Raw genomic sequence first — 27,836 nt, 5'->3', positions numbered from 1 at the left:
CATTAACACAATTAAATTTGAATGAATTTACTTTTTATAAACAGAAAAAATTTGAACAAAGTTAGTTTGTCCAATAAGGTGACCAGTCTCAGCCTCTCTAAACCCACTATCAAATAATTGTATAACTACCTAATTAAAAGAACACAAAGTGTCAAGGGGCAGACAGCATATGTTTCCTTCATCAATGTTAACACAGGTGTCCCTAAAGGTTCTGTACTGGGCCCAATGTTGTTTAATATAATCAATAACACACATATGTCTTCTGGCCCATCCTCATTTATTTAGTATGTAGAACAGTCCACCTTTGTTTGCTATTCTACATCCATTAATGAACTTCAAGCCAAAACCACTTCAGTCAAAATCTTGCTATGACAACATGACCTAATGATCCATGCTAAAACGATAAAGGTCATGCTGTTCATACCTAGATCCAGTTGACAAAGGTCATGCTGTTCATACCTAGATCCAGTCCTGTCACATATACTAATATTTCCATTACCTCTTCCAATAGTATTATACTGCACACTGTCCCAAATACCAAACTTCTCAAAGTTACCATGGAAAATAAATTAAAACTTGACCTCCATATATCCAATTTCATAAAAAACTCCTCAAAAACTACATGTCTTATACCAGAATCAAAACCTCTGTCAGAACAAGCCTCAAAGGCTAAAACCAATGCCTATCTCCTACCTGGTCTGCTCTTCATCACCCCATCTACACTAGACTTCATACTACTCAACAACAAAGACTAAAGCAATCATACAAAAAAGTTGTCTCCAATCTCACTATCAGAACTCACCACTGCATTGCTCTACAACTAGATGGAATTTCCTAGCTATCTTCAAAACACCCAATTGAAAACAGCCTACTCTGTTCTGCATCTACCATCCAAATGCCCTTCCTCAATCTCATTTAGGAAGTGGTACTGTCCCACAAGAGAGCTCCACTCAAAAGACAAATACCTTGTCTACTAGATGAAGGACTCAAATGTACATGGTGAAGCCTTCTACTCATGCCATGTGGCCAAACTATGGAACGAGCTGCCATCTGCCCTCAGTCTCAAACTCAGACTAGTTCCAAGACAAATCTCCTTACTCGTCCCCTTAACTATAAAGTCCGTCCCTGCACCACTGGCTAACAGTTGACATACCACCATTCCTTCTCTCAAAGCACAGAGTTTCTCTTGTCATCAGTAACTCTTGTCATTTTGGGTTTTTTTGTAACTGTTGATGGGAACCTACAGCCTCCTCTGTTCTGTAACACTGATCATGCAGATTAATAATGCAATATCCCCCCCACCCACGTTTATACTCAAGCGTCTATATTTTTACACTTTTTAGTAATTTGGATCTCTTTCAACATCTAACACTTGATCTTTTTCTCTTTCTCTTCTTGTATTCCTGTTGCCACTTTTCTGCAAAAGGCTTACCCTAACTACTTCCTTATTTACTGCAATCACCCCCTTTTTTAACATTTCTTTATCTGACAACTGTTACTTGTCACACACACCTAGCCTATATTATAACACGTCTAGCTTATTCTTGTTTGTAATTTCAGCTGCAATAACTATCCAGCTGGTGGTGTAGTGCTTAGCGTAAGAGGTTCTCCTGTTCGATTCTCAGCTGGAGCACATTGTGTGTAGAGTCTGCATGTCCTCCCTGCGGTTGAGCGAGTTTTAAAGACATGCAAGTAGGTGCATGTATGTGTGTGCCTTCTGTGAAGGTTGGGCACAGGGCTGGCAACTCGACAGCGTAAAAACACCACTGCCAATCAGTCTGTAGACTGGTGATCTGCTGTGCAACCCCTGACCAGGAAAAGCCAAAAGACATTGCTTGCTTAATCTTTTCCTTAGCCTTATTGCTTGCCACCCTTATTGCAATGGATTTCTCATTAGAGTTGATGCAACTTTTCATTCCATACAAAAAAGGTCTTCTGATATTGCTTTATTTAAACCTCTCGTCATGTGGCTACTTAAGTCAACCTATTTACAATGGATATGCTAGTCTCACATGACTTTTTATTTTGTGAATATTTTTATCAGTTGCAACTGCTGATACAAAATTATTTTCAGATTACCTCCTTATGTTATTGCACTGTCACCCAGTTCATGCTGAATCTGTAATTACTATATTTCAAATATTGTTTGGACTCAAAAAGTGCCTGCTAAAAATATTTTAGTTTATTTTTTTCTGACTACACGTTTTTTTGGTGCTTTTCTCATTGGGCCACCACTGAACAGCAGTATTTCATGACCCAGTCAGATGTCTTCTATATCCAAATTCAAATAAATAAAATATTCAAAACTGAGAGGCAGTCATCAACTTACACTGCTTAATTTTAATTCAAGATGACAAACCGCACTAATTTTAACTCTTGTACTTGTGTTCCTTATGTTTTACACACACATACACACACACACACACACACACACACACACACACACATACACACACACACACACACACACACACACACACACACACACACACACACACACACACACACACACACAATGTATACATGCATTGGAGTCTGTTGTTAGATAAATGAAATTTCTTGTATTGTAGAAAAGAAGTTTTGTACAAGTCATGAAACAAAGACAATTTAGATAGTCCAATAATACTGGCAATGACAACAGAAACAATCCAGACCTTGAGACATAGCTGAAGCAACTTATTTTCCCCTTTTGTATGGAGGGAATTGCCAAATTAAACCTTTCTGCTTAAAAGAGGGATATAATCTTGTGAAGATAAGCAGTTGTTATTAGAAATCAATGCTACATCTTCTAGACTACTATATTCAGCAATTTGAGAGTGAAATGTGGTGCCTAACCGTGCTGCTGGGTCAGTAAAGGATTCTGAAGACATAGAAGACATGATAAAACAGAAATCAGGTTCACTAACACAGAATGCCATGTTACCCTGCCCCACACAGAGCTTCCCAGTTAGAGTAGCCTTGTCCTGTTTTGTCTTGGCTACTACTTTGTGAACTACAAATGAATGAAATAAGGCATACACTAAATTCTGAATCCATGGAAAAGAAAAAAGAAAAAAATCTGACTTTGATTTGATTGTTCTGGCACGGGACAAAAAGGTGCACTTGTAGGATACTGTGCATCTGTACAATCTGTCAGAATATTTAATTCAGTTTGTTTGTGCGTGAAAGATACTTTCCTTTTCTTATTGTCTGCTTGTTAGATTTTTAGGCTGGAATAGGAGTTGACCATTGCTGAGGCCTACACTGCAAGGTCCAGTCTTTCCTCTATTTTCAGGTTTGGGTTGTTCCATAATAGGGCTTTTTTTTTCCTCCAGACAGCGACGAGTAGGAGGATAACAATTTATTTTGAGTTATACAGACCATGTCTAGAGTTTACCAACCCTTAAAATGTTTTGGGAGAGACTTTGTATAACACGTCACGGCCCTATGGGTTGAGCTCTGAGTTTACCAGAAAAAGTTATCTGCTTCTGATGTTTCTAAATAAGGAAAGCAAGCTATGGTATCCACCACGTGGCACACATCAAGAAGGGCAGTGCCTCCTATTGTACACAGGAGGAGTAAGGTGCATGCCAGGATTTTTTGCTTATTTCAATCCCATACAAACTGGATCATTAATCTTGTGATTTTTTAAAGCCATTTGCATATTGGCAGATCAGTGAAATGTCATAACACATATGAAATGTAGGGATGTACATCATTTATACAGCATCTGTACAGCTGAGATCCTGTCTCACCAACAGTGGCACAGTATCCTCCATGAATTTGCCACCATAAAAAGTTACTCCAGCAGGGGTCTTAGGTTCACACTCCCCATTTCTCCATAGTCACAGGCCAATAAGTTCTCTAAGTCTTTTGGAAGGTTACAGCATCATTTTAGTGCTGAGGACCAATTGCTCTCTTTTAGGATGACTTCTGCTCTATTTGCCAGGAACAAGTCTGTTTTATTATGTTTGCTTTTAGTCCTGTTACCTCATAGGATACCTTCACAGGAGGCTGAGAATGAGATGGATTACTGTATTTTAGATTCTCCATTAAAATGAGGCAGTTATCTATAAACCGAAAAAGATGAGCCTCTGCTCCCATCAACGCGTACCCTCGTATGTTTGGGTCTTCCCTCATTAAGGTTGCCAGAAGTTCAATTATTAATAGAATGAGGGCTGGGGATAAGGGGCTGCTCTATCTGGTGCCTGTCCTTATATTAAAAGAGGGGATAATGTCTGCTTTGTCAGAATTTTTGCAAACAGGGCTTTGTATAGGGCTTTCACTACTCTAATAATGTCTAGAGGAAGCTCGATTTTTTGTAAGATTACACACAGGTAGTCCCATGAGACAGAATAAGGCTTTCTCAATATCTAGGCACACTTCTGTGAAAGATGTCACTGAAAACAATGTCACTGTGCAACAGTCTATGGATATTACATTAGTCCCTGTCCCCTACATTTACTTATTTATTTACTGAGATTAAAGTCAGACTGGATATTTTTATCAGTTTTCAGCAGAAGCCTGGGGAGAAAAGCTCGACAAGTAAAAGAACAGGAAATACAAACACACAGGTAAAAACTGACATCATATTACAACATAATGTAAATATATAGAACAATACACATATAACATGAAATAATACACATATGCTATCATTACAGCAAGATAAATACAGTATCATGTACATAACAGGAGCTCGCCACAGAGCACATCTTTGTGAAAGCTTTCACTAAAAATATTACCATTGTGAATAAGTTTAACAAGAACAGTCTTACTGTATATTAACTTTAACTAAATATGTCCCCCAAAGGAGTAATCCATACAGCCTTCTAAACCCCAAATATGGTAGTACTTCATTTCTGTCACTAGCATGTCTCACTATATTGACACTCACACCCAGCTATAACAAGTCTCTCTCCCATTATTACTTACCTACAACTACCACACAATAATTAAACCAGAATACCACAACACATTCCTCTAATATCTCCCTCAAACTACTCAACATTAATTACAAATAAGCAGCGGATACTCCACCATTATCCAAAATCCTCTACAAACTTAAGCCCAAATACAAGAGGCTCTTCAGCAGCCACATTAATAATGGGACAATAATACTAGGAAGGGATATACATCCCAACCCCCTATACTCACTAATCTAACCCCAGAACCCACCAAACCAGTCCCCACACATCACAAAATAGTAACACTACCGATCCAACCACCTAGGATTTAAAATACTGCATAGTAGACTTCACTTATAACCGATACTCAAATACCCAAACCCACACATATAGATTAGCTAGAAATTTAACCAAATAACTTTCAACAACTCCCTAAAAGCTCAGAATTGGACCCCACTAAAAACATTACCATTAGAAGAAGCTTTTATTTTAATAAGATCTTCGTTGACACACTAAATACTTTAGCCCCTATCAAGTTAAAAAATAAAACTCAATCATGAATCATGCTCCTTGGCTCACAAAACCTACAAAACAATTTCTTCTCTCCAGAGACCGGGCCTGGAAACAAAGGTGTAAAAAAAAATCACTATTTCAAACAACTGTGGAATAAAGCTAAGGTATTAGTGAAATGACAAATGAAATTATTTTTCACAACAACTATCTAATCAGAAAAAACATCCCCAAAATTTTTGGAAATCAGTCAACTTGCTCCTCAATCCTGGAACTACACAAAACCTATCACCATATCCTGACAAAGACCCAGAACAAAGAGCCCACATTTTTAATACCCACTTTATAGACACCATTCTCAAACTTGTCAACAGACCCTCAGCAATAACAAGCAATCCCCCTAACAATGTGACAAGTAATTCAAGCTCTATTGGTGTGAATTCCAACATACATCCTTCACTTCACAAAGAAAATACTAGCAATATTCAAGAAACTCCAAAGTTCTCCCTAAAACTGTTACCTACCTCTCTAATATTCAAACTGCTACCTAAACTCAGACCATGCTCCCTATCTGCCAATAACCTCCCCTCTGAATACCTGAAACTTGGTGCAAATGCATTGGCCTATCCCATCAGTATTTTAATTAATAGATCCATCTCTAAATCCACGGTCCTTCAAATTTGGAAGAAGTATATCATAACCCTATTGCATAAGGGTGGAAATAATAAAAATTTAACCAACTATTGACCCATTTCCATTTTCTCATCATTATCTAAAAATACAAAAAAAGTATATACATACCCAACTATTAAAACATCTCACAGACAACGATCTCTTAGCCCAAACCCAAAATGGTTTCCACCCTGCACATAGTACTATTACAGCCTTACCTTCTTTTAACAATACCCTGAACGAAGCTCTGTACTATGGTCTACTGACATCAGTAGTTTTATAAGATCTATTCAAAGCTTTTGACAGTGTATCACATATTAAACTAATCCAACAATTAGAAACATTAGGATGTACTGAACATACCATTACCTGCTTTACTAGCTACCTGAAAGATAGACAACAATCTGTCTGATGGTAAAACAATCAATCTGGTTACCTGGTTAATAAAGCAGGCATCCTCCAGAGTTCCATTCTTGGGCCGTTTCTTTTTAATGTATTTATAAATAATCCCCATACTGTATCCCTACATAGTTCCCTCATCCATTAAATCCTTGGCCAGCAACTTCCCAGATCTCCTCAGAACACAAAATACCTTCACAAACACAGAAACATGGCTAAACAAAGCTCAATTACTACTTAATCCCAAAAACTCCAAACTACCCCAACAAGAGTTCAAAATCTACTTCCTAACAGCTAAACTTCTGGGCATCACTATAGATGATGAACTATCATTCGAAGAACACACTCTTAACACGATCAAAAAAATGCACTCAAAACTAGGTAAACTATATAGACATAAACTGTACATGGATAAACTCACAGGAATAAAACTAGCACGTTCACTCCTGCTTTCCTCATTCCTCTAGGGTTCCCCCATCTTTACCAACCTTCATCCATCCTTAAGCAATAAACTACAATCATGCTATTATAAAATTGCCAAATTTGCTTCTGGACTGCAAAACCCCACTCACCACTGTCACGCCATTAAAGAATTAAAATGGTTGGAATTCCCACAGTACCTCCAATATACTCATCTAACTCTTGCTCATAAATTAATATACAATCCAAATAACTGCCCATCACTACATTCTATTGCACAGTCCTACATCCCAACCTGAAATCTTTGTTCTACTAATAAACAGCTTCTTGCCATATACAAACCCAATAAGAGAGCTGGACAAAGCTTATACTATTACTCGATAGCAAAGCTATGGAATGCCCTACCCTCCCTCCATTACACAAATTGAGTCTATGAAAACCTTCAAAGTCACCCTAAAAAATCACTTTCCTAATAGTCACATCTGTCCTTGTGATCAGAACTTCATACCATCATAAACCAACACCAATGAGTTTACTGACTAGAATACCCCTTTTTTAGATCAACTGAAATACTAATAAACCAACTGTACTACTGTGACTTTCTCTTAAAGTACACTAATCAAGATTTAATCCTTAAGAAACTTCCACAAGGCAAAAGTATAATCTCCTTCATATTGTAGAGAATATATTGTGTGTCAGGATTGTTTACATTGAATGTCCTCAACAGGTTATCCATTTACATACTGTACAAGTTCTACTGTCATCTATTTTCACTGCATAATGACAGTGTGCTCTGCATATTTCTATCACTAAGAAATGCTATTTATATTTGTATGGTTTCTTATTACTGTAAATCTTATCTTGTTGTATAATAATTTTTGTTTAGTTGTTTTCTGTAGTAATTTTTAATTTGTTACTGGAGCTTTTCTCCCTGGCCCTCCACTGAAAATAGGTTATTCTGACCCAGTGGACTTTCTTGGTCAACAAATGTCAATAAATAAACATTAAATAGTAACCTAAGAAGGTTCTATAACAAAATCACAGAAGTTTATGCATGTATATATATATATATATATATATATATATATATATATATATATATATATATATATGGGTCTAGGACACATGCTCGACTAGCATATATTCGAATCACAAAACATTGAACACATGAAAGCGCTTAACATGTGCAGTTCGAAAAAAAAATCTACGTTTCTGCACCCACCCACACCCCCCCTACTTTAATATTCTCATTCTGAGATCGCACTACAGTGGGGAAAAGGGAATTTTCCCTTACCCACACTGTAGTCCAATCTACGAAACAGGCCTACATACATGGAAGCGCTTTTCGATGTTAAGCGCTTTCATGTATGTGTGTTCGATGTTTTGTGATCCCCGACATATGCTAGTCGAGTATGTGTCCAGATCCCATATATATATATATATATATATATATATATATGGGTCTGCTTTTATCTGACGAAGTTATGTTTCTTCGACAAACAAAAATCTGACCTGAATTACGCAAAAGTGCACTTTTGCGAATTTCAGTTCACTGAACCATTAATAAAAATAAAATTTAACACTATCACAGCAGCCCCCCACACCCCCGCCACTTTATATATATTAACTCCGAGATCACACTACATGCTACAACCATGCTACAGTGGGGATAAAGGAATTTGCCTGTTTCCCCACTGTTGTGCGATCTCGGAGTTAGTATATATAACGTAGCAGGGGGTGTGTGGGAAAGGGGTGCAAGGAGGCTTGCCCCCCACCACAAAACTGCCATGATAATGTTAAATTTTATTTTTATTAATTTATTTACATATACATGTAAAGCAGGCCAAATTCATACTGACAAGAAAAAAAAGAGACTCAAGAGCAATAATGTGCTGAAAGGAGTATCTCTAGCCTGTTAAACTAGAAACAGGAAGTCAAACCAGCATCATACAGCTAACTGCTAGACTTGATGATGACTTGTATATTACACAAAGTCAGTGAAAACACCATTTCAATGGTCAGGCACTGGCAAGTCCCCTCCTCCCTCTTTAAATCCACCAAAAACAAAATTGTATGTTCAGTTATCCTGGGCGTAGTAGATAAGCCAAAGGGAAGTGCAGAGAACTGATAATGGATAGATCCTGTCCTGAAACGTAGATATTTCCTGCATGATTCCTTGATGGGGATGTGCAGATAAGCTTCTTTTAAGTCTAGGGTGACTAACCAGGCAACCTTGGCTAGCATAGGGAGAAGCTGTTGCAGGGTAAGCATCTTGAATTTTGAAACCACCAGGAAGGTGTTGAGAATTGAAAGATCCAGGATTGGGCACCAATAGCCCTCTTTCCTGGGTACCAGGAATAGTCTGGAGTAGAAACCCTGACCCCTTTGTTCTACTGGAACTGGCTGAATAGCTCTGATGTTGAGCAGGGAAAGAACTTCGTTTTGAGCCTCTGCCCACTGGTTTGGAGGAAGGTCTGGAAACCTGCTTGGGGTTGGCAGTGAATGGAAATAAAATTTGTACCCCTGGGATACAATGTTGAGGACCCATCGGTCCTGAGTGATGGACATCCAGTTTTTTGCATGAAGGGCAAGTTTTCCTCCTAGGGGCACAAGCAATTGGGCAGGGCTGGGAAGTAGAGTTGAAAAGTCATTGTGAACTTTTTCCATAGGGAGGTGGCTTACCACTCCATGTTTTAGGGGTGGGAGCACTCCATTGCTTAGATCTATGCATACCCTGAGACTGTAGTCTGGGTGGTCTGTTTCCCCTGGGTCTTGTTTGGGAAGGCCTGTAGAGGGCTGGAAAGGACCAGTGTTTTGAAGGGCAATGCCTACTGAATCGAGATAGTTGCACTTGTAAGAATTCTTTAACAGTTTGCATAGATTTAGCTTTTTCTTCCATCTTTTTAAGAACTTCTTCTGCTTTGGTGCCAAACAAAACGTCCTTATTTAAAGGAGCGTCTAGTAATTTGGATTTGACATGATCTGGCAAGGTCTGCTCCTTCAGCCAAGCATGTCTTCTCAGTACAGAGCCAGTGACTGCAGCCCTGCAAGATGCTTCTAAGGCATCAAAACCACACTGCAAAGTATGCTTACTAATTTGGTTTGCAGAATGCATAAGCTCTTGCAAATCTTTATCTTCTGCACAATCTAGAAATATTACCATTTTTTGTTTAATGAGTTCCATAATATGTTGCTGGTACTTCAGCATGTGAAACTGGCAATTCAATGCCCTGATAGCAAGATTTGCAGAGGTATATACCTTCTTACCCCATCTGTCTAAAGCTCTGGAATTCCTGTCCGAAGGGGTAGGATTTTTGGCTGTAGTAGCCTTAATACCTTTAGGTCTTTGGGAAATGATCTCTGGATCAGCAATAGGATTCTTGAAAAGAAACTTGTGGGAATCAGGTACTCGGAAGTACCTGTCAGGTTTCCTAGGGGCCAGAGGTAAGGTGTCTGGAGTAAGACTGGACTCCATGAAAACATCATCTACAACATCCAGGACAGGGGGAATAGCTAAAGGCCTGTGCTGAGGTAGCTCTAAAAATTCTCTGAGTCTCTTTTTGGACTGAGGATAGTCTTGGGCATTCCCAATGGAAATGCTCTCTTAAAGTATGCAAGGTTGCACCAAAAGAGAAATCCTCTGGAGGGGAAGCAGAGGGAATGGATTCCTCTGCATGTGAATCCTCATAGGCTGATAAGGGCATGTTGTGATAATCAGAAAGGTCGGAGTCATCGGACTCCTGGTCTGTAGAATCTGAAGGCAACTGAATTCTTTGTCTCTTAGCAGGGGAAGGCTGGCTTCCCCTAATTAGCATTATAAGGTCTTCAGCTATTCTAAGCATTTGCCTTTGTGGCATGGGGGCCTGAGCATGCACTTTGGTCGTCGGTTTTCTAGGCGTAGTGCATACTCTGGGCCTAAGAAACTCAGTAGTTTTGGTTAAAAAAGAAGTCGTAGGTTTGATTAGAACATCGGTAGGTCAGAAAACACCCTCTGAAGTTGGTGCCTACACAGCGGCTCCGTACCCATCCAAAGTAGAGGCATCCGCTGGTTCCATAGTCAAAAAAGCATCTCGCGGCATACCGGACTCCAAATGGGTCTCAGCAGAGGCCTGCGAATCCACAGAAGCGGGCATCAGGGGTTGCAAAGGTGCCTCACTGAGCACCGGTGGACTGGCGACTAGCTTAACAGAAGCATCGTTGGCAGTTTTGGACCTATGCGGTCTGTCTCTGTCTTTATCCTTACGTTTTTTCAGAAGATCGGTAGTCGGATGGCTTACCAAAGCCATTTCAGAATACGGAGATTGACAGTGTAAGAATTCAGCAACAAAAATAGCCCAAAGACAAATGGTTCAGGAGTTAAACAAGGCACAAAACCGACAGCAAGGGACGTCGTGGTCTGTGCCTAAACAGGTGACACAGTAAGAATGAAAATCTCTGTGAGGTATTTGCTTTCCACAGGCAAGACAATTGTTAACTTTTTCTGACTTCGGTTAGAGCAAGAAAAAAGGATCCCCAACGGGGTACTTAGCTTTAGAAGACTTCAGGATTATCAACTCAAAAACGAAAACTTCAGGTAGCGGCCGACCGGCACTTGCGAACTGTTTCTGCTTCGGGCTCCTCCTCGGCAAGAAAGACTGATGTAATAGCGTTGGCTGCCTGTTTTTATACCCCTGACAACCTGAAGTCATGGAAGAAGCGACAGCATTCGATGCAGAAATACTAAGACTCTGGTATTCGGGCCGACTGAGGGCTACCTGCAGGCAGATAACCCAAGTGTGATGACTGCAACAGTGAAATACAAAGAACATCTGCATACTTACAATTTGACTGCAATTCATTAAGGACTACTGACATAACAAAAGCTACAAAACAGCATTCGACATCTAAAGCGCATACACACATACAGTAAGACTGGTAGTAAAAGGTTATAACTTTGAATACTTTGTGTTTTGGAAAAAATGGGAACAGTTATACTCCCTTTTATTTGTTATACAACATACATACTGTATTCAGGTGATAACGGAAGTACACAGAAGAAGGTGGTACTTACGGTATGAGATAAGAACAATGGAAAACTGGACAGAAAACTATAATGGCTGTCTGCAGGGGGGAATACACAATGGAAACTGGCCAAACAAGGACTTTTTTCTGGGTATTAAAATGTTTTCTCATACAGCTTTTTCTTTTTTTTTTTCACATTTTCTAGGGAGTGTCTCAGTAGCTTTCAGGAAGAACATGCCACAGAAAATAATTCACTATCCCCAGCAGCACATTACTAAAGTATTGTACAAGGCACAGAAAAATCCTTTGGAATTGTTGCCATTGCCACTTACCTCAAGAGTAAGGTGAAATCAGCACATTTTAGTTTGAAAGATCTACACAAACTTCAATGAAACACAAATGAAACGTTCCTACTTACAACTGTCTTTACTTATCACACAGTTCAATAAGACCCAATAAGATCCCCAAACAGCACAGAGCTCTTGAAGTTATTGCATGCTGCATACTTTTACACAGGTAGTGGACACTCTGATCAGATGTTAAAGTTATAAATGAATTACCTGACATCTTCCCCATCTTCCAACATGCACAAGCAAATTGTACATTTTTCATCAGTGTCACACTCTTCCTCTTCTTTTTCATCTTTTGATTCCTGTGGCCTTCTCTGAAAATTAAAATATGACGCATTTGTAAATACTGCAGTAATGGCTATATGTCACTTTTCGCTGTAGCATATCTACAACAGTAGCTCAAGGCTCAGATAAATACTGAATAAATAAACTGCTTCTCTGCCTTTATTTAAAGGCACAACAAAGGCTTCTCAAACATCTGTTTGGGATTTAAAGCCTCTAATAAATTCAGTCCCTTTAAATATCATACAGTTACTGCAATCTGTTTAGCGTGCATATATTTTAATGCTTGTCACCAATTATTATAAGGTTTATATGACTCTCTTTTTTATGTGGAAGTCAGTAAAGGTCTACAAACAAGAGATTAGAAGCGCACTGCAGTGTTCTACCACAAGATGCACTGAAACAAAATACTCAGATATGCTTAAGGTCAGATAAAGCAGTCAATACACCAGGCAGAATATTACCAATTTGCAGATGTTTTGGAATGTGCTCATGCTACATAATGATTGCCTGATTGACAAAACTGTGTTGGCTTGATCTCTGAAAGTCACTTTCAGAGAAGGTATAGTGTTACCCTTTCTCCTGTTTTATATAAGTTAGGGGGTGTGGGGTCTCTCCTTGCACAACCCCCTGTAAAAAATTTTAAAAAATCAAGATTATATTCACTGGAAGTGATTTTCAGTGATTTTTTATTTTTTTATTTTTTTTGCTTTTTTGTTAGCTGGAGAAAATGTCTTTGTTAAATAATCATGAATCTGATATCCTCAGTAAAAGACAATCAACAGGATATTTCAGTTACATATCATGTTATAAAAGAGCAGGTTAGGGCACTTTTACTGCGTTAACAGTATTTTAAACTTTTATTACTTGCAGTCAAGCAAGTTTGACTAATTCATTACCAAGATTAATGCAGGAGTTATCTAGAAAAGGGAACAGCAGCATTCAGATAAATAGGTTAAGAATGAACAAATGGTATGAATGGTTGTCCACAGAGATGTACTGGTTTGTAAAATCTTTTTTGCTCAGTAAAGGAAGGCAATATCACAGTTCACAGCACAGCATAGCTATGAGTAAGGTCTACATAGACACATGGCCTGACAATTTTGCTGCAGCTGAGTGTAGTCCTTACTCATCGCTATGTTCTGAACTTTCTAACACCCTTTTGTAAACAGCATGTACTTTTCAGTTGCGCTACCTCATTTGCAAATTGCTGCTCCATTAAGAAGTCTGAAAAAAGCATCATTTGCACACTATCACTTTCTGTGAGTAATATTTCTTCACATCACTTGTGAGACATCCATGAAACTTCAAAACACGCAGTTTTCTTATGTAGTTTATTTTACTAAGAAAATCTCACAGAGCTAAAGGCTTCCTTATTGTGGCAAAAGCATAAAAGAACCATGGTACAAACCTCACAGACATCTTTTAGAGCAGTCTCTCACCTGAAACAGCATGTCTTTGGGATGATTGGTAAACTAACAGAAAGCCTACAGAAATCTCAGACTGGCTTAAAAAAATACAAATTCCACTCAAACAGCATCAACAAACCAGACTTGAACCTCAGATCTAGACAGTTGACTGACCACTGAAGAACCATACCAGAACAGTGCACCCTTCCTGCACATACATATTTTGAATACTGCTCTCTTACAATTTGGAGAGTCTAGTGTGATAATTAAATCTGAACCACACTTATTGTCTGACTTTGCTTTTCTCTATGGTACACTTATTAAAGAACTTCACACCCTCAACTATCATCATCAGGTGTAGCACGTGTACCATTTTAGTTATACACCCCTGACCCAGTTGCATCATGTTTTAGTTTCTTGTACAGACAGGTACCTGATGATGCACAAAAACTAGACAGAATGCATTATGCTAACACCACTGGCCATAAGTACTCATTTTAAACCTAAATAGGTAGCTCCACATAAATCATTCATACTTTATTTGTGTAAATCAATGTGAAGGCATTTAAAACAAATTTTAAAATTAAGGGTCATCTAACTCTCATGCTGACTTTGTGGGTTCAACTGCTAAGCACTGATAAGTCCCTAAACCACTGTGTGAAGTGTTTCTCCTCCTTTCCAAAGGGCATCAAATCCAATTCACACTGTTGGGGTTTCTAGGACTTTTAGCACATCCTTTTTCTTTGACCTGTAAGTGTTCCCACTAATAAATTCACTGTTCTGTAGTCCCTGGATGGTACAGTGCATATCGGGTCTATATCAGTTCATCGAAGATTCACTTCAGCGAACCTGACTTCGACACCAAACTTGGCCAACACCACAACGGAACGCACACCGCAGTATGTCAAACCCACCCAAGTGGGGGGCTCTGCCCCCCCACCTCTAACTATATATACCGACTTTGAGATCACACTACAGTGGGAAAAGGGCAAAGTTGTGCTGCTAGCCAATTGTTTCCTTTCCTTACTTAAATCTTTTCCAGATGTGAACCTTTGCAGAAGGGAAGTTCTGTGGTTTGGGGTCGATTTGCTGAAGTGAATCTTTGACAAACTGATGTAGACCCGTGCCCATCTGCTATTTTTCTATTATATTTACAAAGTTTGTTAACTGACATTATACACCAAGCCAAATGGACCCACTTCAGACTCTGCCTGAAAGACAACACTTTAGACAAAGTAACAGAAACATAACAATAGTTACACAGTCAAGAAATCAGCAGATAGACTGCACAATGCAGTAGTTGCACATAACATACTGTCAAGGAATATACCACAGCAATGCCAAAACACCAAAGAAAGGTGAGTAAAGAGCTATATGATGCAATATGCTGCAACATTCTGGAAGAATTAAAGCCAGGAAGTTATATAAATGCATGCACAGAATATATACTACTGCTGCATTGTGAATGTTTTCAAGGATTAGGATTAAAAGTACAGTAAAATATTATTAAACGTCAAATGTAGTGAGCAGGAGTATGTTATGGCTAAGGCACCAGTACACTTTTTCTCATCTCCTTTGCTTACCAATCCAAATGCCACTCCTTTGTGGCTGGTAGTGATCACTCTGATGTAGCTGGGTTGCTTCATCCATTTCAGCTACAAGTCATACTCTGCTGAAACACATCATACCACAAACACCAAAGGGAATGCCAAAAACAAATGTTATGTACTTACTATCAAAACAGCAAAAACACTGAGGTAAGGCTCCAGGCTTCAAAGGTTTATTGTTCATAAAAACAAGACACAAGCGCTTTCACCCTGTGGGCTTCTTCAGGAGTTCTTGCTGTTTTGACGGATTTTATTTCTTTTCTGAGGTATCTGGTTGAAGTTGGAACTTTTTTACTGTTATGTACTTACTATGACATTAGTATGCTATGACCCATGTCTGTCCAGTTCAACCTCAGGACTTGTGAGCTAGCTTCAGGTAGAAGTTGCTGGCATCTTTAAGATTCTGCTAGGCTTTAAAACTCCTTCACTAATGCCATAATGAGCTACTCTTCCCCTTGTCTTCAGATTGACATTTCTTGAAATACACTTAGGATCCAGTATCTAAATAAAGGCTTCAAGTCCATTCCTCAAGATCTCTCCACAGAAAGGAATTACAAGTGATAGAAAAGTGGGTAAGATTGTTGACACGGACACATTTGGATCATGCAGCTCAAACATTATAATAAGCACATAACTTTTGTATTTTACATGGTCCAGTTTGTCCAATTCAACCCCCAGGACAATGTCCCAGTTACAACCTAGTGGGTAGTATAAAGACAGAATATTACAAAGAGACCTGGACCTTGAAATCACATCCCCTTGCAATCTTGCAAGTGTGCAGTGAAGTCCATGTTTCAATCACACAGATACCATCAACTAAAGAATTTGTGAAAAAAATTCTGGGGTACAGCTATGGCTCTGGCAGGATCTGCTTCAGGTATACCTCAAAGTTTTCTTGTACTTTATACAGCAAGAAGTAATACAGTCCAAGTTGATACTTTCCACCCCATCTTGTTTAAAGCAAAATAAATAAACTACCTATCATCCCTTCTTACACTGTTCATTCTGTCTACAATGAAGCTTAGATGAAGGTGGGCATCTATGAGATGAAGCAAATATCTACTGGAACACTGAGAAAAGTAAATGGGTAGGTCCAAGCTTTCCTTAAGGTTAACCTCCATTGCCACCTTAGGTACAAAAATCTGGATTTGTTTACAAAGAACCCATATCCTTCTGAAATACAATGTTGGCTATGTTTATATAAGCCATAGGGCCAATAGCCTAGTACCTACCTATGAACCTATATCAGACAAAGCTCCTCATTAGCACTCTTCAAGAAAAATCTTGATGACTGTATGGGAGATAGGAAATTCACCCTGGGGATCACTTCTGTGGCTCTGCTTGACAGGGGCACAGGAAAATAATTTTCTTGGGTAGCAAAAGCCAGGGTACCATTTGGCTAGGCTTATATAATCCCTAGGGCCAATAGCCTAGTACCTACCTATGAACCTAAGTCTGTATCTCAGAAATTTTCCTAGATGAAGTTACCACCACCACCACCACCAGAAGTAGTCATAAATGGTAAAAATGTAAGATCCACTATATCTGCTGGTTTGAACCTAGGCTAAGTCAATTTTTTTCCAGCATGAAATTTAAGATCCCATGGAGGGGGAAGTTCTCTGAGGATACCTGAGTAGGAAAGTCCCCCTCAAAAATGCCCTGCATGCTTTTAAAGAAATTAAGAAAAACAGTTCACGCCTTGATGGAAATTAGAAATAGCTGTTAATGAACCCTGACCATAGAGAAGCTGGATATGTTATGAAAATATCAGCTACAAACAGTAAAAAAGTTAGAACCAAAAGTATGGATCTAAACCTTACTCTACTGCCCAAAGAGCAAACTTAATTCATTTACTCCTGAGCAACTTCCTAGTGAAGATTTTCTGAGATGCCCTAAGGAACTGGACAACTTGAAGGGAACATTGGGTCCCTGGCCATTAGGGGACTGGAAAAAACATGCAGCTAATCTGAATGATTACACATCCAGATGATACGTGAAGGACAGATGAGACGGAAGAGCATTCTGATACCTGTGGAGAAGAGTTTTCTCCAACAGGTCAGTTCACAACCATGGGAGCAAAACCTGTCTGAGACAAAATGAGGCTATTAGGATGACCCTGGCCTTGTGTATCTTTGTTTTCTCTAGGAATTTCATGATGAATGGAAATAGGGTAAAGAAGTTAAGACTTCACAGAGGCCATTGCTGAACCAGACAGTCCTGTTGGAGATCATGGAAAACCAGGTGCAACATGTGGCATTGGTTGGGGTTGCAAACAGGTTGTAGGAAGGTCTTTGTTAGAGATGGAAAATGAAGTTCAGCACTAACTAACTGAATAAAGGTCCACTTACAAGGCATCAGCAAACATCAGCTGAGTTTGCCTGCTAGACAGCTGTCCTGTCCTGGAATATGCACTGCAGTGAGAAACTGGTGCATTGGCATGGTCCATACTTGTGACTTCACTACCTCTTGACTAAGCAGGTAGGAGTAAGTTCCATCATGCTTGTTGATGCACCAAACCAATGCCATGTTGTTAGAGTGGATGGCAACTGCACTATGAGGAAGGGAATTCAGTAGGTCATGCACTGTTAGGAGGACTGCCCTCATCTCTAGGACACTGTTGTGCAATTAGATCTACTGTCTACCCTAAAAAATGACACTCCATCCCATAGCAGATGGATGCATGGTGAAAGTCACAGGGGGTGAGAGAATGACAAATGGATAGCGTTGTGAAAGGTCAGTTTGCAAAAACCATCAAAGAAGATAGTGAAGGCAAGGCTTTAATAATGAAATCAGAAGGGACATCAGATCAGAGTTTGGATTTCTCTGGACCACCAGAGTTCACTGAAGTACCCTCATTCTGTAACTAGCAAAGGAAACTGAGAATACTGTCATAGCTATTAAAATCAATGCTATCAGACATAGATAGCTGTCAGTTTGGAAGATGTTAAAAGAATATGAATAGTTGACTGAATGCTGGCAATTCTGTCTGGTAGTAAACTGACCAAACAGATCCTCATGTCCAGATGGAAAAAGTTATGTGATTGGCAGTGACTCTTGTTGTGACTTTGCAGTGTTCACCGATATCCTCAAGGTCATAAACAGATAGAGTAAGTCGTAATTTGCTCCAATCAATGATCCTTTCATGCGAGATGTGAGAAAGTCAATATTCTAGATAAGGGAAGGCTTAAATGCCTGACAGCCTGCTGTGGCTGCCATGCATGTAGGAGAGGGCTCAGAACTGATGGTGCTTAGCTCAGATCCTAAACGCTAGGAATCTCCTAAATTCCCTGGCTTTTCTGATGTATAGATTAGCAAACTAGAGATTTAAACAACACATCCAGTCTCTCTCTTGCAAGTATATGACAACTGAGTGCACAATGACCATCTAGAGCTTGCTTTTTTCTGACATATTAAATTAGATGATTAGATCTAATATGGATCTGAGGTTTTGTGTCTTCTTAGGTACCAAAAAGAACCCTGAACAAACTTCAGTTCCTCTATGGTCTGGTGGAATCTCTCGGATAGGCATTTTTGATAGAAACCTTATTAACTCTGATTTGATTTGTTAGGAAATCTGTAATTAAGATAATTAAGTGTAATTAAACAAACTTTGTAGCCACTTGATACTATCTCCCAGACTCACTTGTCCTACACAATGTTCATCTGTGCTGGAAAGTACAGGGAGGTCAGAACCTTGACAGACGGCAGAGAAGGGCAGTCAGGAAAATTATTACGGACTCTGGAGCTCCCCCCATAGATGGATGTTGATTCACTGATTCTACAGATTGCCTCCTCCTCTGAGGTGGCTCCCATTCTGGAAAACCTTGTAAATGCATCGGCTTAAATCAGAATGCTGTTCATGAGGAAGCTGATGTTTTTTTTTTAATGCTATTCTCTGACTGTATGAGAACATTCTCTGAGCAGAAGCAAACTTCACTTTTGCCCTTCTGCTCACTTTGTTTGAAGTGTTCCCTTCACCTAAGTCCCAAACAAGGAGAGACAACTATTAGGGATGTTGGTGAATAAAAACAACCCTGCAAAATTACAGTGTCTGAGCCAGGTGTAGTGACATATGTCAATGCCTGACCCCTGCTCTGGAGACTCCATCCACTGCAATAGACAGTAGCCTCAAGGAGAGATCATTCACACTGGCTAAACACAGTAACTAATTTTCTTTGTAAGTTCCATGGGACAACTTGTTCAGCATCTCTAGTGTTTCCTCATTTGCAGCATCCTGAAATCTATTCGTGTGCTTCAGGTAATTCAAGGCCCTAATACTGCAGGTTACTGAAAAAGTACATAAGCTTTCCAAAATGGTCCAAAGCCTTAAGACTCCTTGTCATAGAGTGGAATGCAGGACTCTTCTAAGAAGATGTTTTTGAGGGCAGTGGTTTACACCATTTGCAATCAGGGGTTGGGGTGAGGTGGGGGTAGAGGATCTTGTCTGATCTCCTAGGGATAGCTGTCACCGCACGTGACTCTTACTAAGCCCTTAGACTGATCAGCAAAATTATATGATCAATGGGATTACTGACCCCATTCTGGTAGAAAGGGCCAGTTGTCCATCACTCCCACTGACTCATCAACTTTTAAGATGTTTCCCAAATTTTGGGGTCATTGGAGAGAACAAGGGAAATTTCCCTTTCAGATGTACCTGTGGTTGGGAAGTTTAGTTTTTTCCTCCATGATGGGAAAATGATGAAGCTAAAGGACTTGAGTGATAGACTTCCAATGGTGGATCTGAAGATGGTGTTGAAAACAAGGGGCTGTCATTCATCCTTTGAGGTTGCTTCTGTATCACTTTCCTATCCTGCACCACTAGCAGCAAGACCCTCATTACAAAGGAAGTCGATAAACCTCTCAGTGTTGGGGCAGAAGTACTCAATAGGTTCATAGGTTGGTACTAGGCTATCAGCCCTAGGGCCTATACAAGCCTAGCCATAACAATTCCCTGGCTATTTTTTCCCACACTATTTACTTCCCTGGACCCCTGTCTAGCAGGGTGACTGACATGATCCCTGGGGTGAATTTCCTTTCTCCCATCCAATTGTCAAGGTTCCTTTTGAAGAGAGCCAAAGAGGCACTCTGCTTGACATGTATGGGCAATCTATTCCAGAGTCTGGGGAGTCTCTAGGTCAGGAACCTATCCCTCCAGCATGTTTTGTTTATTGTGATGACAAAGTTTAGATCCCTGGAGTGTGTGGCTCTGAGGGATTGGGATTTCTTTAAGTGTAGCATGTCCAACAGCTCTGGGTTTGACATGGCCTTGTATGTTAAGCAGAGATCGCCTCTGAGTAGACAATATGCGACACAGTATAGCTGGAGTTTTTTAAGGCGGTCAGCATAGGGCATCTGCTTTAGGCCTGTGATTCTTTTAGTGAGGTATTTCTGCGGCCTTTCCAGTTGTTGCAGATGTCTTGAGAGGTACATACCAAACCAGGCGTTGTATTCTATAATGGGTCTAATGAGGGATGAGTACAGTGGGACAATGACCTCCTTTTTTCTGGATGAAAAGCCCTTAGTGATGAGGTGTGCCACATAGAAGGATTTCCTGACTGTTGTGGTGATGTGGTTATCGAAGGTGAGACCACTGTCCACCTGTGTCCCTAAGTCTCTTATCACACTTCCGGTGTTTAGTGTACTGCCACCTATATGGTAATTCACAGATACATGTCTTTTCCCAAAGGGGATAACTATACATTTCTTGGCATTGAGCTTGAGCCCATGGCTCTGGCACCAAGCATCTGTTTTTGTAAGGCCCTTTTGTAGAGTATCCACATCATTTGGGGATTCAATAATGGCTCCCAGTTTGCAGTCATCTGCAAACTTTGTTAACCAGAGTCCCTTAGTGTTGGCCTGTACTTCAGAGAAGTAGATGCCAAACAAGAGCGGTCCCAGGACTGAACCCTGAGGTACTCCACTTGTCACTTGTCTGGAGTTGGATTTGGAGTCGGCTACTTTTACAGTGTGGGTTCTATCAGTAAGCCAGTTAGCAACCCATTGGGTGACGTAGGGATTAATGCCCAGCTTAGTAAGTTTATCTATGATTCCAGAGTGGGGGGTGGTGTCAAAGGCCTTGGCAAGGTCTAGATAGGCTGTGTGGACCACCTTACCCTTGTCCATGGCTCTGGAGACTGATTCGAAGAAGTCAATCAGGTTCAGAAGACAAGATCAGCCCTTCATGAACCCAAACTGGGTGGGGTCCAGTGTTTGAAGGTTGCCAATGTCTTTGTTTATAAGTTCCATGATAATACGCTCCATGGCCTTGCAGATAAGGCTTGTCAGACTGATGGGATGGTAGTTTCCGGGATCCAAGGTGGATCCCCCCTTGTGGAGAAGGATAACTGTAGCTCTGCAGCACTCAGTGGGCATGAAACCTGAGGTGAGGCTATGACTAAACATGACACTTAGGTGAGGTGCCAGTTCATATTGTAGTTCATCAAAAAAGCCATTCTATCTCCTGTCACCATGACTTACACTGATGTTGAGGAAGGTGTAAATCATTGTTGACCCACTAATGTTGACATACAGGGCTCTAGTAAATGCTAGCACTGAAATGCTGAAAATGAGGTTACAGATGCAGAAGAGCCTATTGGTGTGAGTTCCACAGATAGGCACTGATGAAGGAAATGTCAGTGGAAAAAAATGGTTCTAAAGCACCCAGTGCTGGTTTCAATGCTAGCTGAAGGAGCAGAGGAAGTTTCTGGAAAGAGACCTTCTCTTGCCATCAAAACTGAAGGGGAGTAGAGCACACTTACTTCTATCCCTACTTCCCACAGTTCCCTCATTATATCTTCCAGGCCAAACAGTGGTACTGCAAAAACATCTGGAAGAAGCTAAAAATACTCAAGAAGAAGGTTCTTCTGATGAAAGGCCGTGGACCACTCTTTAGCAAGATGGTCAGGAACCAAAAAAATCTCTAACTGGAAGGTCTTACTGATCCCTGTCTGACCCTGAGGGACTGACAGTGAAATGCACTAGGGGGGGGGGGGACCTCAACCCACAGGAGAATAAAACCTACCTGACTCCTTAGGATATCCCCATCTTCATGTTTTCTTTGTTGTTGCTCTTTTCTGGGCTTAGACACAGTGCCCTCAGGTGGTAATACACTCTTTAAAATGAACTTGTTTCTTCGTTTGCATTTAGAGAACTCATTCCCAGGCACATAATGCAAAGCACATGTGTGTCTTGAGAGGGAGTCTTGTGCCCACACTTCAAACATTTTCAGAAAACTGTCTCAAGCAAGTGCATAACTGAATCACCAGCTGTTAGCTACAAATATGGAGAAAAAGGCAAAGCTCTGGCCTGAAAATCAGGTAATTTGACTCGAAAGGACGTCTTTTGATTTAAAAAAAAACACTCAAATTACTGCTAAAAAAGCCTAGAAGTACTTTGTTGTACTGCTGAACTGAAATGTGGCAAATTAAATCTGGAGAGAAGGGGAAATGTGGAGCATTATGGGGCTTAAGGGAGGAGTTTTACAGCTTGGGAAAGTCTTAAAGGTGTTCAGTAACTGCCTCCATTGGTTAACCAGTCCTAATGTTGAAGTGGAGGGACTGGAATAAGTATTTCTGAACACGTCACTATTGCTAAAGATATGTAATAGTCAAATATTTTACAAAATATCTGATTCAATTTTAGCAGCAAACAAATAAATAAATTGTAATGTGAAGCATAATAAGCCACTGAAAATAAACCACAATCAATTAAATAAGAACGACCTGGAATGTGAATGAAAAAGTTTCTCATATATCTCTGAGAAAAGTTAAAATGTATGAGTGCATATAAAACTGCTGAGAAAATTCTATGCAAAACAATCTCTTGCGAACAAAAAGACATAAGTAGGTAAAGGTAGTGTCGAGGCTGTGTGTGTGACAAATTAACACAGAAACTGAAGAGTAAGAAAGAGACAGGGAAGTGAAATAGGCAGTAATGCCTGATAAGTGGGTATTTTAGGGCAATAATGAGCTACCCTGGGGGTGTTGCTTACCCAACTCTGGAATATTCATTATTTCCCTATAATACCCACCCTGGAAGACATTACCAAACTTAAAAATATGGCCTCTGTACTTCTGATTGTTTTTATTGTGTTGTTTTTGTCTCGTCTTTTTCACATGTTTTGCTTGTTTTGAAAAATAGTCCCTTTTATATATTGTGTCAGTTTGCAATGATTACAACATTTCTTTAAGTATGAGTTTATTAAGTGCACAGACATTGATTGCTAGATATGTTACACACTGCAGACAGGGCAAAAACACTAGATGTGATGACAGAATTCATAGGACTTAGATAAAGCATCACAGAACAACATGACAGTAGATAATAAAGCTTAGAAACAACAATTAAGTACCTTTCCTAACAACAAACAAAATAATATCTCAGAGGTCAAGCAGCATTGGCAATGGTAGTTTCAAGGACATTTCCACAATACAAACACATTCAATGAGCCATCGATTTGTCAATCAAATAAACTTTTAATCATGTATTGATACTTACATCTAAGTACTCTATGAAAAGGCACAAATAAATGTTAAATTATAAAACACATTAATAAAATAACAATAAATAATAGGCATACCTCTTCAGTAATTATTATTTTTTTTCAAAAATCAGAAATTCATTGGCACTCACGATATTTGTTTATACTGAAGAAAGACTACAAAACAAGTCAGCTATTCTGTATGTGTACTGCTGATGTGTGTTTGGGGGGGCAAGAAGTAGTTTAAAATGCAGAAGGGGTGGCACACAGGAAGCAGAGTCACAGTAAGTGGAGTACATTCTGGAAAAAAAAAAAAAAAAAACAACAGGATTAATAGTGGGGCAGTGCAAAGAACACTGCTGTGATTGCCCCTCTCTTAACACATATTACCTTGCAGGGCAGTTCAGAAAAAAAGTACATTTATTTCTAAAAGACTGAAAGAGATCTATAACACAGTGTGCAAGGCAAAGTAGAAAATTAAAAAAGAACCTGTTAAGAGTGGAAAAATGACTAAATAACTGATAGCCTAGATTCCTACAAAGAACACAAGTTGAAGCACCAAGGAGCAATCCATTATAGCAGTTTGTGGTAGTAAAGTCAAGCAGAAATGTGCTGACGGTGAATCATTTCTGCATCAGTTGTTAGCATACCTCTTAGCGCAAGAAACCTGGACAAAGACTAAAATAATGGGGGGGGAACAAAGACCCAAAAATAGGGACAGATTTTATATGCTGCTATTATAAACTTAGGAAGTTGTTAGAATAACAGAATTTGTGTTAGCATGCATTTTCTGAAAGATATGAAGCCTGAAACTCATATGTCTGTCATTATTTATTGACTTCAGTGAGTTACCAGAAAACCACAAGTTCTATGAGGAACAGACCAAAAACGGACGTCAAAAATCTGGACATGCTGTGAAAATCTGGACAGTCAAGAGGAATAATCATTAGAAGGCACAAGAGAAACAAAGGCATATTTGTAGGCATTTATTTATTTGACATTTGTTGACTAGGTTGGTCCATCTGGGACAAAGCCCTTTTTCAGTGGAGACCCAGGGAGTAAAGCTCCTAGGTTACAAACATATGCAGGAACAAAAGTATGATACATAACAATATAAAGAGAGTCCATAATACATAAAACTGCTTAGAGATTATATACAATAGTAGCTAACTACATATATTGTAGTAGTTAATTAGGGGAAATCAATTTACAGTACAGAGAAAACAGTATAATAAGGAAGTTAATTAGTGGCAGTGAGAAGAGATTGAAGTGTGGAAGTGATTTTTGACTCTACCGCTGAGGAGATTGGCATAAAGAGAAACACTATCAGAGGTAAACAAGAAGGTCCTGTCCCTCAAAAGTGTTAGTGAAACAACATTAAGAGTACTGTGCAGTTACAAACTTTTCCATCTGACAGGAAAACAGTATTCCAACGGATGCTGTGCGGTCTGCACCAGAAAAAAATTGAGCAAAAATTTAAGCTGGCTGCAATGTGTACCTCAGAAATTTCAAAAGTTAAGAAACTTCACAGAACCAGTCAGTCCCTTTGGGACAACTACACAAGAGTTTTGTTTTTTTGTTTTTTTTTTTCAGGAAAAACAAACGTACAAAAACAAGGAGAAAAGCCTTTGAAGGAAGCGTATAGGCAACACAGGGATATATTTTATATTCACAGAAAGAAAGAATGAATCAGGTAGCAGTCTTTCTGAGGAGGTACATCATTTAAAAATATTGAGGGCGGGGGTCAAGAAAGCACAAGGCAGCCATAAACAAACTGTCAAGAATACCGGAAGGCACACTTGCACACATCAACAATTTCAACTGTAGGTAAAGAAAAAAGGAACACTGGGCTGGTCAAAGGGCTTTACCTATTTCCCATATCTACAATCATGACCAGCTCCAGTAGCAGCTTGTCCAGAGGATAGTCAAACCACTAATAATGGCTTATGAAATCTTCCTCCTTGGGAGGATCTATATGGAGTTATATCTAATCATGGGCTACGCAAATTGAAGAAATTAGGAAATAAAACAGTGTACATGAAAACCACTATCTGTAACAACCAACGCTGACATTTAAGGGCTGAAACCCATATTTCAATTACTGGGAAATTTCTCTATAATCCAGTTAACAGTATTATTTTTCATTTAGCCCCTGGATTTCATGTTGTATCACACTAACTACCAGCATAATCACACTATCATCATCATCATCATCATAATTATCATCCTATGACACTCTACTCACCCTTGGTTCTGAGCCTTCATTCTCCATATCCTGTCTGACCTCCAATGGCAAGAACAGAAAAAGGCCAAAAAAAAGTCACATATAGCATACATAAACACTTGTACTATTATAACTACTATTCACCACTTGCCAACATATTTTATACACGATTGTCCTCTATTACAAAAAATAATGCTGTGTACTTTTAAAATACGTTTTGCCACTAATTAAACATTCTCTGTACTTGACATACACTTGGATTTGATACTGTTTTACAAGCTGCTACTGGAAGAATTCATGAAGGAATCGTGAATCACTTATCAATTTAACTGAATAATAGTCTGGTAAAATTAAATGTTAAGGAATGAAGAAACTGTAACAGACTTAGGAAGCAGCAACCACATAATGAGAACAAAAGTATTGCTAATCTCACACTCCTGGAAAAATATATATGTGTATTGTCAACATCTAGAGACACACACACACACATATATATATATATATATATATATATAAATATAAATATATATGTGTATTATCAACATCTAGAGACACACAAACACACACATATATATATATATATATATATATAAATATAAATATATATGTGTATTATCAACATCTAGAGACACACACACACATATATATATAAATATAAATATATATGTGTATTATCAACAACTAGAGAGACACACACACATATAAATATAAATATATATGTGCATTATCAACATCTAGAGACACACACATATATAAATATAAATATATATGTGTATTGTCAACATCTAGAGACACACACACACATATATAAATATAAATATATATGTGTATTGTCAACATCTAGAGACACACACACACATATATAAATATAAATATATATGTGTATTGTCAACATCTAGAGACACACACACACACCCATATATAAATATAAATATATATGTGCATTGTCAACATCTAGAGAGACACACACATATATAAATATAAATATATATGTGTATTATCAACATCTAGACACACACACATATATATAAATATAAATATATATGTGTATTGTCAACATCTAGAGACACACACACACACACATATAAATATATATGTGTATTGTCAACATCTAGAGAGACACACACACATATATAAATATAAATATATATGTGTATTATCAACATCTAGAGAGACACACACACACATATATAAATATATATGTGTATTGTCAACATCTAGAGAGACACACACATATATAAATATAAATATATATGTGTATTATCAACATCTAGAGACACACACACACACATATATAAATATAAATATATATGTGTACTGTCAACATCTAGAGACACACACACACACACACACACACACACACACACACACACACACACACACATATAAATATATATGTGTATTGTCAACATCTAGAAAGACACACACACATATATAAATATAAATATATATGTGTATTATCAACATCTAGAGAGACACGCACACATATATAAATATAAATATATATGTGTATTGTCAACATCTAGAGAGACACACACACACACACATATATAAATATAAATATATATGTGTATTATCAACATCTAGAGACACACAC

General features: G+C 38.8%; 1 protein-coding gene across 2 annotated transcripts in view; it reads right to left on the bottom strand.

Moving 5' to 3' along the window:
- Window positions 1–27,836, bottom strand: part of RNF165 (ring finger protein 165) — a 480,832-nt gene that overhangs the window by 19,767 nt on the left and 433,229 nt on the right. Inside the window, exons 7-8 of one of the 2 annotated variants that reach the window (XM_044081988.1) lie at window positions 26,261–26,299; window positions 12,449–12,552 (exon numbers count right to left, since the gene is read on the bottom strand). In XM_044081988.1, the coding sequence (XP_043937923.1) occupies window positions 12,449–12,552; window positions 26,261–26,299 (143 nt within the window). The remainder of the gene's footprint in view (window positions 1–12,448; window positions 12,553–26,260; window positions 26,300–27,836) is intronic. The other variant, XM_044081995.1, reaches the window with a different exon arrangement.

This window comes from Protopterus annectens, chromosome 1.part1 (genome assembly GCF_019279795.1).
Source record: "Protopterus annectens isolate FY-2018-M chromosome 1.part1, PAN1.0, whole genome shotgun sequence".
NCBI lineage: Eukaryota > Metazoa > Chordata > Ceratodontiformes > Protopteridae > Protopterus > Protopterus annectens.
This window is presented reverse-complemented; position numbering and strand designations above follow the sequence as displayed.